Source organism: Palaemon carinicauda, chromosome 35 (genome assembly GCF_036898095.1).
Source record: "Palaemon carinicauda isolate YSFRI2023 chromosome 35, ASM3689809v2, whole genome shotgun sequence".
Lineage (NCBI taxonomy): Eukaryota > Metazoa > Arthropoda > Malacostraca > Decapoda > Palaemonidae > Palaemon > Palaemon carinicauda.
This window is the reverse complement of record NC_090759.1, coordinates 61336397-61351396: the sequence shown is the minus strand read 5'-3', so window position 1 is coordinate 61351396 and position 15000 is coordinate 61336397. Positions and strand designations below refer to the sequence as shown.

Here is a 15000-nt window from a genome sequence, read left to right as displayed (position 1 = left end):
CAAGGTAGTCAAAGGTAGACCACCATTAATCTTAGGGGGAAACGTTACTAGCGATTCAAGCTAAAGACTTTGTTAGTGTACCATGCTGTTAATAATTGGGCCCTTAAGAACATCTTGAAATCCGCACCTCATGTGATTTTGAAGGGTAATCTGAGGGCATGAGTCACCATGACCATTTTTGAAGAATGTTCAAATGGTCATTTTTGAAGGGGTATTGGAGGGCCAAGAATCTTCCTTTCAAGATTATGTTGATCCGTGACAATGCACACGCTCATCCCACACATCTGAATCACATGGACTCAAATGTGAAAGCTGTCTTCTTGCCACCCAAAACCACCTCTCTTATATAACCCGTGGACCAGGGGATCATGGCGATATCCAAGGAGTACTATTTACGGCGTACTTTATGCCAGGAATTTAATGTTACTTCGACGTAGGAGAGAACAAATATTCGTGATTTTTGGAAGTTATACAATATTTATCAATCAATGTTTAACAAGCAATTCTTAGGCCAAAGTGACTCAATCAGTTATGAACGGCGTTTGGAAAAACTGTACCCTCAGTTCGTGCATGATTTTAAAGGCATTGAAGAGCCAGTCAAGGACATCTCAAGGAATTTGGTAGCTTTAAATAACGAACTATGGATGGAATTGGGGAAGGAAGATTTGGAACACTTGATCGAGGCTCACAAGAAACCACCGACTAACGAAGAAAAATTGATAAAAGTTCCCGTGACAGCTCAAAGAAATACACAGGATTTTTATACCATTTGTCAGTGTTTGTGAATCTTCAAGTCCAATGACCCTTCAGCTAGACGGTCTGCAAAAATTATGAATATTGTTGAAAATCTATCCCTGTTTAAAGAACAGTTTTCGTCAATAACACGAAGGCACACAGTTAAACTAGAGAAACACCCTGAGAGTGCAGACCCCCGCCACGCCAAATTACCTTTCTAAGAATCAATTTACACCGTAGGCGTATTTAAAGTGTGTGTGACAACCATGTGCGAACTTTGGGTTAAGGTTAGCGTTAATTCGGTCGAACTATTGCTCGACCTTGACCTTGACATTTGACCCAGGACTTTCAAAGTTGAATCACTTCCACGTCTCAACATAAAAATTATTCCCTGAAAGTTTCACTACTCTATGAGTAAAATTATGGCCAGGAAGTTGTTCACAAACAGACAAACAGGGGGTGTCAACGAACCCTCCTCCCAACTTCGTTGGCGGAGGTATTAAACCTTGGACCGGTTCCCAATTAGGCTACCTGATGTTGACGCTAAAGAGTTGTTGTTACAGACGTCAGGTTTGACAAAGGACCCCACATAGTAACAACATTTACAATTTCATCTTCGCCATCAGCCCTTTTATCATCCTCCTCCAACTACTAATTCCTCACTTCCTTATCTATCGCTTTCCTTGTTCAATAAGCAGGAGAGATGTTTACTTGAAGATAAAGTGACAGTAATTAATGTGTCGATGTAATTGATAATACAGTTTATTGCGACGTACCATTGTTCTCTCTCTCTCTCTCTCTCTCTCTCTCTCTCTCTCTCTCTCTCTCTCGTCAAGAAAACTACTCATTTCATTCACATTTTATACTTGTATTTACAGCACTATAAATACAATACTGTGCAGTACCTGTACTTCACACTTATTTTTATGTAGGTATGTGTTTTTTTTATAGAATTATAACAGGTTAGATGTGTCTTTTTCATGTTTATTACGAGTATAGAGAGGGTATAAGTCACTTTATAGGTATAAAATCCGACTTACGTCGAAAATCGCCTTACATCAGGTATCTTGGAAGTTCGTAGGGTGAGGTATTACTGATCTTTCCCTTACAATTCTTTGGTCACCTGTTCCATCTTCTACATCAAAATCCATCCATACACCCACATTTACGTATATATATATATATATATATATGTATGTATATGTATGTATATATATATATATATATATATGTATGTATATGTATGTATATATATATATATATATATGTATGTATGTATGTATACATATATACAGTATATATATATATATATATATATGTATATATATATGTATATATACAGTATATATACATATATATGTATGTAATATATATATATATATATATATGTATGTAAATATATATATATATATATATATGTATGTATATATATATATATATATATATACTGTATATATACTGTGTATATATAATATATATATATATATATATATATATATATAATATATATATATATATATGTATATATATGTATATGTGTGTAAGTGTGTATATATATATATATATATATACACATGTATGTGCATATATATATCATCTCACACGCCTATTAACACAAAGTTTCCCTGCCAGATATCGCCAGTCGTCTTTATCTTGAGCTTTTAAATCAATACTTCTCCATTTACCATCATCTACTTCACGCTTCATAGTCCTCAGCCATGTAGGCCTGGATCTTCCAAATCTTTTAGCGCCTTGTGGAGCCCAGTTGAAAGTCTGGTGTTTTATCGATGACGTTTCTCTCATAGTATAAATAACGCTTGGTAGATGGCGTGTGTGCTCACTCGCCTGCTCTGGTAGGATTTTAATTTTTCCTTGATCAGTATTTTGTGTGGGGTGTTTTACATTGATAAGGTTAAAAGTTAAAATTCTCTTGTTGTGTTTAGGTTTTGTATAATATTACTTCACTGTCTTACACGTGTTCATTATTGTATCAGAGTTTTCAATGGTTTTTAGACTAGTGTGATTATTTCCCCACAAATAGTCATATTTTTATCAAAAATGTATGTCAGTCTCACCTCCACTAAATGGAAACTTTAATTTTCGATCATGATAATAATGAAGATAATATTATTTAGTTCTTAAACGAGTAATTGAACTCTAATACTCTTAAGTAACTTAGATGTCAGGATGCCTGAAAACTTTAAATCATTCATTCATTCATTCTTAAGTAACTTTGCTTCAGCCTTATCTCTCTCTCTCTCTCTCTCTCTCTCTCTCTCTCTCTCTCTCTCCTTAAGCACACGCCTTTTAAAACAGCCAAGAGTCTTATCTTACTTATGAAACACCGCCCCTCCCCCATGACGCCCATGGAAGTGATTGCACTTTTGCCAAACAAAAGGGAAAATGCTGAGAGCGTTCATCAGCATCTCACGGCTCCACACTTCCAATAAGAGATAATAATCTTGACCCGAGGGAAGAAGAAATACTTGGAAAGAAGCATTTGCTATTATTAGTAACCTGGTAACCGCTAACAGCCCCTAGAAAAAAGAATAAAGAATTGATAACCATCATGAAAGGTGTGAATAAAAGAAATAATGGGAAGCCTCGGCCAATGAAAAATTAGTATTTATTTCTTGCAATGAAAATTTCAGTTCACGATGAAAGGAAAAATATTAGTTAGTGGGACTCCTAATTTGATGGTTAAGTTATAGAGAAATGGCATAGGGTTGTGGTAACGTCCCTGACTGGTGAACGCCAGACTGGTGTTCGAGTCCCGCTCAGACTTGTTAGTTTCTTTGGTAGCTGCAACCTGACCATCCTTGTGAGCAAAGAATGGGGGCTTTGGGGGACCCTATAGGTCTACCTGATGAGTCATCAGCAGCCATTGCCTGGCCCTCCTTGGTCCTAAGTTGGGTGGAGATGGGGCTTGGGCGCTGATCATAAGTATATATGGCCAGTCTCCAGGGCATTGTACTGCTTCATGTCCCTCTCCTCTGCCATTCATGAGCGACCTTTACCCCTTTATGCGTGTGACAGTGAACCACAAAGTGAATGAGGGAGTGAAGCAAGTTAGTCTCTTACCATTAAATATCCATTTATTATCCTAAAGATGAAGAGCTGTTAAATTATGCTGATACATGATCATGGATTTATATAATTAAATCAAATCGTTTTTAATTATCGATACTCATGTTATCGACTCTACTATGTTTTACTAAGGCATTTGATGTGAGATTACATGAAATACCTCCACAATTGCTGTTTTTACTGCAAAATCCCTGTGTCATGTTCAGCTTTTAAATACCGCTTTGATATAATACAAGGGCTTATAGTAACCTCAGCTTGATAGCTGAGTTCCCTCTTAGGTTACCACAGTTATAAACCAATTAGTATTATTCCAACTTACTTGCAGTGGATAAGTCGTACTCCATTTTTCTTTTTAATAATATTTAATAGAAACAGGACCAATTAAGTTTATAGTTTATGTATGAAAATTTATTTTAATGTTATTATTGTTCTTGAACTTCTCTTGTAGTTTTCCCTTATTTCCTTTCCTCACTTTACTGTTGGAGCCCTTGGGCTTATAGCATCCCGCTTTTCCAACTAGGGTTGTAGCTTAGCAAATAATAATAATAATAATAATAATAATAATAATAATAATAATAATAATAATAATAATACGCAATGGTAACTTTAAACAGCGGTTGCTGTCTTGAACAGCAATGTATTTTTAATACGTATTTATCAGTTTATACATAGTTTTTTTTTCATACATTCATAGGGTATCGTTAAAAAGTTTTCATAAACGTAATCTCTTTATGAAAGATTAAATCTTAATCTGATTTAATTGTCAGAAAGATTAATCTAAAATAGATTAAAGCCCTTCTTATTGTAACTTTACCTTTGAATATTATACAATAAAAAGGGTTTTATGGAAAATGACTTAAAAGAGAAAATCACACGTTAAGTGCATAATGATATTAAAATGTTTTGACGTAATTAAACATTATATTATCACTTAATCGTTAATGACCTTTTAACATTTGACAGATATATTATACTTAATCAGGTCATGGTTTCACTTCAGTTATGATGCATACGCCCAAACACACGTCTGTGTGCGCACGCGCGTGCGTAAAATTTGACATTCACATGCAAGGTAGTGATTCTCCATATATGCAGTGCATTCTGATATTGCAGCATTTCCCTGAGAGAGAGAGAGAGAGAGAGAGAGAGAGAGAGAGAGAGAGAACTAATTCCATTTCTTCCTATTAGGCGTGTAACATCCATTGTATCACTATATCCTCTCCCCCCTACCTATACTTCGGTTTTTATGTTACTGTCAAAGATTAAGCTTTGGAATTCTTTTAATGCTCCTGTTTTCCCAATATTTATAACCTTTCCACCTTTCTTCATCCTCGGAACTGGAATCTTAAAGAATGTTTGATGCAGCCTGCCCCATTTGACAGTACCTTTATTAGAAAAAATAGATAAGACTAAAGGTGATTTTTGTAATGTGATCAGGAAATACACACTTAAACTTACAAAAGACTTCATGGGTCGGATATGAACAAATATTAATAACACCTCTGTCCTCGTTTAACCCATTGCTACTTAAACTTGGATTTTAGATGTTGCTGGTATCAGTAACACTGAAACCTTCTTCTTTTACCTGGGTTTGTATTAATGAATATATCTTCCTTATAGAATAATGAGAAAGTGACTGGTTATATATATTATATATAGTATACATACATAAGTACTGTATATATATATATATATATATATATCCTGATGAATGTGAGTTAGGAGTGTTGGTGAAAAGGGTAAAAAAAGGAGACATGAGTGACTGCAATAATTGCAGAGGCATCAAACTTACGTCAGTTGTCATGAATATATATATATATATATATATACCTGTATGTGTGTGTATTTATATATATATATATATATATATATATTATACTGTAGTATGCTTATTCTAAAGAGACCAGAGAGAAAGATTGATGAAAAGCTGAGAGGTGAACAAGCAGGATTTCGAAATGGTAGAAGTTGTATTTATACCAAATTTTCATTTTGAGACATGTACAGCAAAGCATATGATTATAGAAATTCAATTTGATGGCATTTTTTGGACTATGAAAAAGCATTTGATAGTGTGCACCAACCAGTGTTATGGAGAGTCCTGCGTTATTATGAAATTTCTCTTGAAATGTGAAATTAATTAACTCTGTTCTTGAGCATAGCAATTGCAAAGTTAATGTTAGTGGAGTCCTATCAAATAAATTTCCAATTAACAGCGGAGTATTCCAAGATAATGTTTTGTCATCTATGTTGTTTGTTTATCTTCCTCATGGATTTTGTAATGCGTCGAGCAGTCGGAGAAGGTGAGAAAGGATTTGATTGGATTGTTAATAGCAATTTAGCAGACCCAGAGTATGCAGATAATGCTGTCCTCATTAGCAGAACAACACTGGATTTGCAATGCTTGCTTGCCAGAATGCATGAAATGTTACACGTCTGGGCTCAAGATGAATGGAAGAAAGACAGATGATGAGGATGGAGTATGCGATGGAAGATGAAATCTCATTGGAAGGAGAAAGGATTAGTGAGGTCAAATCATTTAAGTATTTAGGAACTATGATCTACAATACAGGGTCTTCAGAATTAGAGTTTAGTGAAAGATCGAAAAAAGCAATCAGACAATGGCTAGGTTAAGTAAAATTTAGAAATCAAATCGCCTGAAATGACATTTAAAAATCAGACTATATATCAGTTTAGTGAGATCGGTGTTACTCTATGGACATGAGACGTGGTACGACAATGAAACATTCTTCAACAGATTTAGTAAATTTGAGAACAAAGCCCCCAGAGAGATATTAGGAGTTGAATGGTAAGACAGGATAGGAAATTAAACTATAAGAGAGATTACTCAAATGCCGTATGTGGATGAGTTCATGGTGAGTGGTAGATGAAGATGGTTTGGGCATGCTTGTTGTACACACACACACACACACACACATATATATATATATATATATGTGTGTGTGTGTGTGTGTGTCTGTGTGTGTATACAGTATGTATGTCTGTATCTACATACACATATATGCTTATTTATATATATATATATATATATATATGTATATATATATATATATGTATATATATATACATATGTATATTATATATACATATATAGATTTACATATGTATATATATAATATTTATGATATATTATATATGTATATATATATAGTATATATAGTATATATATAATATTTATGGTATATTATATATGTATATATATATATATATATATATGTATAGAGAGAGAGAGAGAGAGAGAGAGAGAGAGAGAGAGAGAGAGGGGGGTTGGGAAGATTTTGCGCCAGAACATTTCAGCGTTTTGTTATTTCAAAAAGTCAACACTCCCTACGCACGCCCTTTATCTTTATCACAGCAAATAGTCTTATATATATCAAGTTAATGCAGTTAAATGTCAACACCCTGAATAGTGTATGGCAAATAAACTTGATAAGAACATGCCCTGCATACTTGTCCTTAGCCCATTGCTCTGTAGGTGCTGTTGATTAATCAGTTCATAAAATGAACAATCACATAAACCTGAGTATCAGATAGGCCTGCTTAAATTGTTTCACAGTATTTATGATCATTAGTTTTCAGGAATGCATTGTAAAGAAAATATAATTTTTTTTTTTTTTTTTAGTTTTATTATTTGTAAGGCAGGACCATCTGCCTTCAGCCCTTCTATTTGGTCCGGGGAGGGATTTGAGAGTTAGAGAGTGAATTTTCACTATATAGGTAAGTGGTAAATAGACAATATATTAGAGAGAATTGTTTACTTTATGATGTATATTTATGGAGTAATTAATCACTCAAATGATGGCTAATTGCAACGTTAATGTTATACATATATTAGATCAGTCTAATCAAATTGCTTATGAGATAAAAAAAATCATCAAATATTCGAGATCCCCGTAATCTCTTCAAATGTCAACTTTCTTTTTTTACCTCACAGTTAATTTCGTCCTTCATTAGTAGCCTCCTTCAATATAAATGAGTACAAAACAGTTATGATAAAAGAGATACACTCTTAATGAAAAACAAACAGAGTTATAATGTTCGAAGTTAACTTATTTTTGGAAGGTATTAAAAATATAGAATTAGTGACTATGAATGAATGCATGGCATGGCATCGGTGTGCATTGACTGAAAAAAGAAATACGGCGTATATATATATATATTTATATGTGTGTGTGTATATATACACATATATATATACACTGTATATAATATAATCATCCTCAGCCTTTGCTAGTCCACTGCGGGATGCAGGACCTAGGCCTCAGACGTGTTTTCCCCACACGGGTGTGCTTATGGTCCTTCTATGCCAGTCTATACCTACAAAATTAATATTCTTACCTCTCTGTCATCGTGTTCTCTTTCTTTCGATTGCTCTCGTAACCTTGTTTCCACTGCTCTTCCAGTTGTAACTAGCTTATGTTCTAAGGCTTTAGTAAGTTCCTGATGCATAAATTAATGCTGGTAGGACCATCTGATTAGATACTTTTTTAGTTTAGAGAGAATGTGGCATTTTACTTTTCATAATCTCGTCTCCCAAAAGCTCTACATTACCATAATGTAAGCATTGAAATTAGGTTTATCCCCGTCCAAAGACGTTATGAATTTCAAATGTCATTATTAGAAATTATAAGATAAACTTTTTTTTTTTTTAGAATGAAAGCCAAAATGATTTCAGATTATATAATAGAGACAACACCATAAATAGCGGACACCTGTAAGCTATTACATTATACCCCCTGACCATTAAAAATCCCCATAGCGTTTTGCCTCATAATTATATCCTCACCTGGCGTTAAAGAAGAATTTGCGTCACAACAGTCTGGGTTCCTCAATTGATTGGCTCTTTAAAATCCCCTTTTTTAGACATCATATGTCTCCATCGCTTAAAAATATGGGACCGATTTTGGCATCGCCCCTGATAAAACTGCCAAGATGGGATCTATGGAGTTTAGGTTAGAGCCATTAAGAAAAAGCCATTAAGGGAAAGTATTTTGCGAGAGGATTTCGTAGTAAACCTTAAATATTTACTCTCTCTCTCTCTCTCTCTCTCTCTCTCTCTCTTGCAGTCTTAAATCGGATCTGCAAGTACTGCTAATAATTTCCTATTTTTTCTTTAATGCCTACAGGCTCTCTCTCTTTCTCTCTCTCTCTCTCTGTCTCTCTCTGTCTCTCTCTCTCTCTCTCTCTCTCTCTCTCTCTTGCAGTCTTAAATCGGATCTGCAAGTACTGCTAATAATTTCCTATTTTTTCCTTAGTGCTACAGGCTCTCTCTCTCTCTCTCTCTCTCTCTCTCTCTCTTGCAGTCTTAAATCGGATCTGCAAGTACTGCTAATAATTTCCTATTTTTTCTTTAATGCTACAGGCTCTCTCTCTCTCTCTCTCTCTCTCTCTCTCTCTCTTGCAGTCTTAAATCGGATCTGCAAGTACTGCTAATAATTTCCTATTTTTTCTTTAATGCTACAGGCTCTCTCTCTCTCTCTCTCTCTCTCTCCTCTCTCTTGCAGTCTTAAATCGGATCTGCAAGTACTGCTGATAATTTCCTATCTTTCTTTACTGCTACAGCCTCTCTCTCTCTCTCTCTCTCTCTCTCTCTCTCTCTCTGCAGTCTCAAATCGGATCTGCAAGATCTCTGGTTACGGTTCATTTTTCCTTTACCTACACATACACCGAATAGTCTGGCATATTCTTTACAGATTCTTCTCTCCCCACATACACCTGACAACACTGAGATTATCAAACAATTCTTCTTCTCTCAAGGGGTTAACTACTGCACTGTAATTGTTCAGTGGCTACTTTCCTCTTGATAAGGGTAGAAAAGACTCTTTAGCTATGGTAAGGAGCTCTTCTAGGAGAAGGACACTCCAAAATCAAACCAGTGTTCTTTCGTCTTGGGTAGTGCCATAGCCTCTGTACCATGGTCTTCCACTGTCTTGGGTTAGAGTTCTCTTGCTTGGGGGTACACTTGGGCGCGCTGTACTGTCTGGTTTCTCTCTTTCTTGTTTTGTTAAAGTTTTTATAGTTTATATAGGAAATATTTATTTTAATGTTGTTGCTGTTCTTGAAATATTTTATTTTTCATTTTTTCCTTTCCTCACTGAGCTATTTTCCCTGTTGGGGCCCCTTGGCTTATAGCATCCTGCTTTTCCAACTAGGGTTGTAGCTTAGCAAGTAATAATAATAATAATAATAATAATAATAATAATAATACTGTTAATAATTTCCCATCCTTCTGTACTGCCATAGGCTCTCTCTCTCTCTCTCTCTCTCTCTCTCTCTCTCTCTCTCTCTTAAATCGGATCTGCAAGTACTGCTAATAATTTCAAATTCTTCTGTATTGCTACAGTCTCTCTCTCTCTCTCTCTCTCTCTCTCTCTCTCTCTCTCTCTCTCTCAAATTGGATATGTAAGTACTACTACAGGGAGCCTCACTTTCTCCCTCCAGCTGAGACACTGCATTAGTGTAGGTCAGGTTCGATGAGCGTCACTAAGCCCTTCAGAGCTGTCCTAGTCATGTCCTTCGAATCAGTGTCTACACTGATATTTAATGCTAGATTTTCACTCTCGGTTTTCCTAACTAGCAACGGAAAATTAACTACTGGTTAATCTCTCTCTCTCTCTCTCTCTCTCTCTCTCTCTCTCTCTCTCTCTCTCTCCCCGATTAAAAGGTATTTTTGTGGTGATGAGGTCAGTGGGCGGGGCTTGCTCTTTCTGTTACTGGGTAGATCTTTTTAATTTCTCGGAAACTTTGTTCTGTTTTCGTCCGGATCTCGATTATGTTTGTTGAAAATTATACTTAAGGTAATTGGATAAAAAGATTTCACATAGAAAGTTAATATTGGGTATTGTGATGAAAGTGTCACTCCTTCTTTTACTATATTGCTCTTTCGGCTGCCATTCTAATTCCCTGACCACGGTCAAGTAGCTCAACCGTGCCCTTGGCACGATTCTCAAACTCACGTTGTTGGTCTCTAGGCTCTTAATAGCCATTGGAGCCGATATGCCAATATTAAATAGCACTTATTGATGGTTACTAATCCAAGTGGGGACTCAAGTACTTATAAAAAACCCGTAATTATAATCGGAAAGTCTCCAAAAATATACTGTTCTCAACCGTATTTCAGTAAAACAGGCGACTGTAAATTTTCCTTAGTTTGTTATTATCTTTTACGGGTCGGGTGACAGTAATATCACTCCTTTACGTTCATATATCCGTTTTAAAACGATAAAAATCCTGGAATAAATGTTGCTAGACATTTCCCGTTTTTATTGCAAATTTTTAAGTGTATACCGTGACATCACTAATTGAAAGACTAAAGTTATTGCAAATGTGTTGATTTTGGCATTTCGTGAAAGGGAAGGAAGGGACCCACACGAATCCAATAATTTTTGGACATGATAGGTGTTGGTGTGATTTGACTCATTGTTGCTTTGGCGTTATTTATGGTGATAGTGGCAGGTTATCATCATAGTTAAAATGATTGCCCTAAGTTCATTAAAGGAACTTTTACTGTAAAGTTTCCTAGTTTACATGCTGTTTAACTCAATATTCAGATATTTGGTGATTTTTTTTATTCTGCGTTTGGTAAAAAAGAAAACTTATTCCTATATTTATGAAATTAGACATAATATTTATTAAAAGTTTCTCATAGGTACGATTAGGACCGAAAACTAGGTTTGATCTTTTTTTTAACATTTTATAATCATCCTTTCACTCACATTCTTATAAACACACACAAAAGCACAAGCCCACACACAACTACACATAAAGACTGAGACACTTGGATGGTATTTGGGCTTACTTATCAGATAATTTCAAAACACAAGCACAACACTTTCACAACTTCACACAGACACTAACACACACTCAAATTGTGTTTTGCTGACTTATGCGACTGTTTTAAAACTGAGGAATACTGCATACCAAAGCATGATTTAAATATAAAAGTGTTTGACCTCATTATAGTGCTATGTATTGAAGTAAAAGACAAAATAACACGTTTCCGTTTATTGGTATATTGGAACTTTGAGGGAATCGAATTTTGACGCGAGTGTCATGGATAAAAAATTCCTATTGTAAAACTATTAACAAAAATTTATATTATGTTTATGCACGACAAAATTACTCTCTCTCTCTCTCTCTCTCTCTCTCTCTCTCTCTCTCTCTCTCTTTCTTAATGAAATAGAAAGTGTGGACCTGGAGAAAGATCTTGATATTATTATCAGCAAGGATTTGAAGTTCACCAAACAGAGCATAAAAGCTGAAAAGAAAGCACAAATACTAACAGGTTACATAAGGAGAGTTCAAATACAGAAACATAGACAATACTACAGATATACACATCACTAGTAAGACCCCATCTAGAATATGGAGTCCAATTCTGGGCTCCAAGTATTCAGACTGTGAGCAGTACAAGCTAGGGCCACCAAACTAGTTCCAACAATAAGGTAATTTGGATATAGACGGAGGATTAAACTTTTTGGCTTATTTCATCTACAAATTCGACGACTAAGGGGTCAGTTAATAGAGGCATTCAAAATTCTTAAAGAAATAACAATCTATTTACGCTAAGCACTCATCAGTCCAGAGGTAACGGATACAAACTGGAATTGAAAAGGTACAACACCTCTCAATGTGGCAATTTCTTTACATACAAAATAGAAAATACTTAGAATAAACTTCCAGCTGATGCAGTTAACAGTAACATGGTAAACGAGTTCAAGTTAGACAAGATCATACGAACTCTCTAAATGCTTAAAACTAAATCTCTTTACCAAAGAGCAAAATAATAAGAGTCTTTGGGGATGGACTAAAAAAGTCTTTGAGACATCCAAAATCCTTTTAACTCTCTCTCTCTCTCTCTCTCTCTCTCTCTCTCTCTCTCTCCTTTCCAGATAAATTATGCGTAGAAAATACGATATTCTGAGATGATTGACAATAGATCTAAGGATGTCTATAATATTCAAGTCAGTGGGCTCCTTAGGGAGTTACCTAATTTTCTTCTTTTCCTTTTTGTCGACAAATTGGATTTTATGGCACACCGTGTATCAAAGGCGGAAATAATTTATTGAATAGATTAGCAGATGACAGAGAAGCCCTCTGTCAAATAAATAGCAAAACAAGTTTTTCATTATTAGGACACAGATACACAAACATGTACACACGTACACATCGGTTACCATCTAGAGCTAATACTGTAGTATTTAGGTGATATATATATCTGTCATATTGAATTTTATTGTTACGCATTATTAACTATGCATAGTCTAATACACACACATATATATATATATATATATACACACACACATATATATATCTATATATATATATATATATATATATATATACATATATGTATATATATATATATGTATATATATATATATATATATATATACACACACAAATGTGTGTGTCTATGTGCGTTAGACTATGTATAGTCAATAAAACGTAACAATAAAATTGAATATGAAGATAAAAAATATATAGATAAGTAAAAGATTGAATTGGTTCGTATCCAACAGTGAGGAGTGAAATTCCTTCTTTCTGATTTTAACGCATTATTTAGGATATGGTTTTCAAAAATATTAGGAAACAAAAAGATGAAGAGATCCCTGCCGTCTATTAGGACTTCGACACTTCATATTCCTATCCTTTTATCTTGTTAACTATGTAAACATTTATTCTTTCGTCCGCTTAGTATTTAGTAATTTATCTTATTTACATGTTTAACTCTCTTATTTGACAATTTTTCATCTTCACTACATCGAGAGACTATCGGTTGGTTAAAACATGTTTTATATATGCAATATTGGGAACATTATTATTATTATTATTATTATTATTATTATTATTATTATTAGCTAAGCTACAACCCCAATTTGAAAAAAACAGGATACTTTAAGACCAAGGAATTCAACAAGGAAAATCGCCCAGTGAGGAAAGGAAATGAGGAAATAGAATAGTTTACCTGAGGGTATTCTCAAACAAGAGAACTCTAACCCAAGACAAAGGCAGGTCATGTACAGTGGCTATGGAACTACCCAAGACTAGAGAACAGTGGTTTGGTTTTGGAGTGTCCTTCTAAAAGAGCTGCTTATCATAGCTAGAGTCTCTTCTACCCTTACTAAGTGAAAATTAGCCACTGAACAATTATAGTGTGGTATTAAACTCCTTGGGTGAAGAAAAGACAGAAAAATACGTTATGAAATTATGTTATGGCCTTGGAGTTGACCTTACGGAGGGAAGATGCTAAATGTGGACTAAATATGATAGTGTTTATCAGAATAGTAGCGAATAAGATTAATATGAAATTTTCACCAATTCATTTTATTGAAGTAGCAATTAGATACCAAAAGTATGTGATTTTACAAGTGGAAATTTGTCATTTGAACACCTAAAATTGTTAGAAATTAATCAAGGGACATAAAATTTTCTAGAGTGGGAAACATAAAAAGATGACCAATTATTTCAAAAAAACTGAACGCAGAGACAAGTGCAACTCACCCACTACGATGAGATAAGCGGCCACCAGCGAGCTGACCACGGGCGGTTGCGGTGCAGGCATCGAAGACGCCCCTGGTGAGGGCGTAGAGGTCTGATTCCCTCTGGGAGACACAGATGTCGTCACGTAGTCCATGGCGTGGTATTCCATAGACACAGTAGTCGCTGACGTGTTATTTTGAACGAAGTTCGAATCCATTTGATTCAAGCGTCCGTTGCTCGTCGCGTCGCCCAGCCAAGGGCAAGACCCAGTCGTGCACGTCAGGGCCGTGGGCGTAGGCCTGGTCAGTGCCAATGGGAGGGCCGAGTGGAGCAAGAGCTTTGGCGTAATGGTTGTGGAGCCCTCGGGATCGACTATGGGATCGGTGGGAGCCACGGACGTAGACGTGGAGAGCCATGCCATCATTCTGGAAGCGACCATAGGCGGGTAGGGATGGAACGTCGGGTCGATTTGGCCATTGTGGAGACCCTGGTTGAATAGGGGTCCATATGGAGTTTTTGGATTGACATCCAGTGCTGTGCCCGAAATGGTTAAGTCTTGTAAGCTTGGGAAGTCGGCCATATTTAAGAATCGGCAAACTTTTTAGTATTTTAAAGGTATTCTATTTTGATATTTTGTGTTTACGTGTCTTTCCTCTTTCATGTCAAACATTTTTG

At 35.4% G+C, this 15000-nt stretch overlaps 1 protein-coding gene across 2 annotated transcripts in view; it reads right to left on the bottom strand.

The window, feature by feature from the left end:
• Positions 1–15000, bottom strand: part of LOC137627512 (melanopsin-like) — a 248043-nt gene that overhangs the window by 206741 nt on the left and 26302 nt on the right. Inside the window, exon 2 of one of the 2 annotated variants that reach the window (XM_068358601.1) lies at positions 14347–15000. This exon is cut by the window's right edge and continues 312 nt beyond it. The exons of the other annotated variant lie outside the window; for it this stretch is intronic. Coding sequence (XP_068214702.1) covers positions 14347–14905 — 559 coding nt within the window. The 5' untranslated portion in view covers positions 14906–15000. The remainder of the gene's footprint in view (positions 1–14346) is intronic. 2 annotated transcript variants of the gene reach the window in all.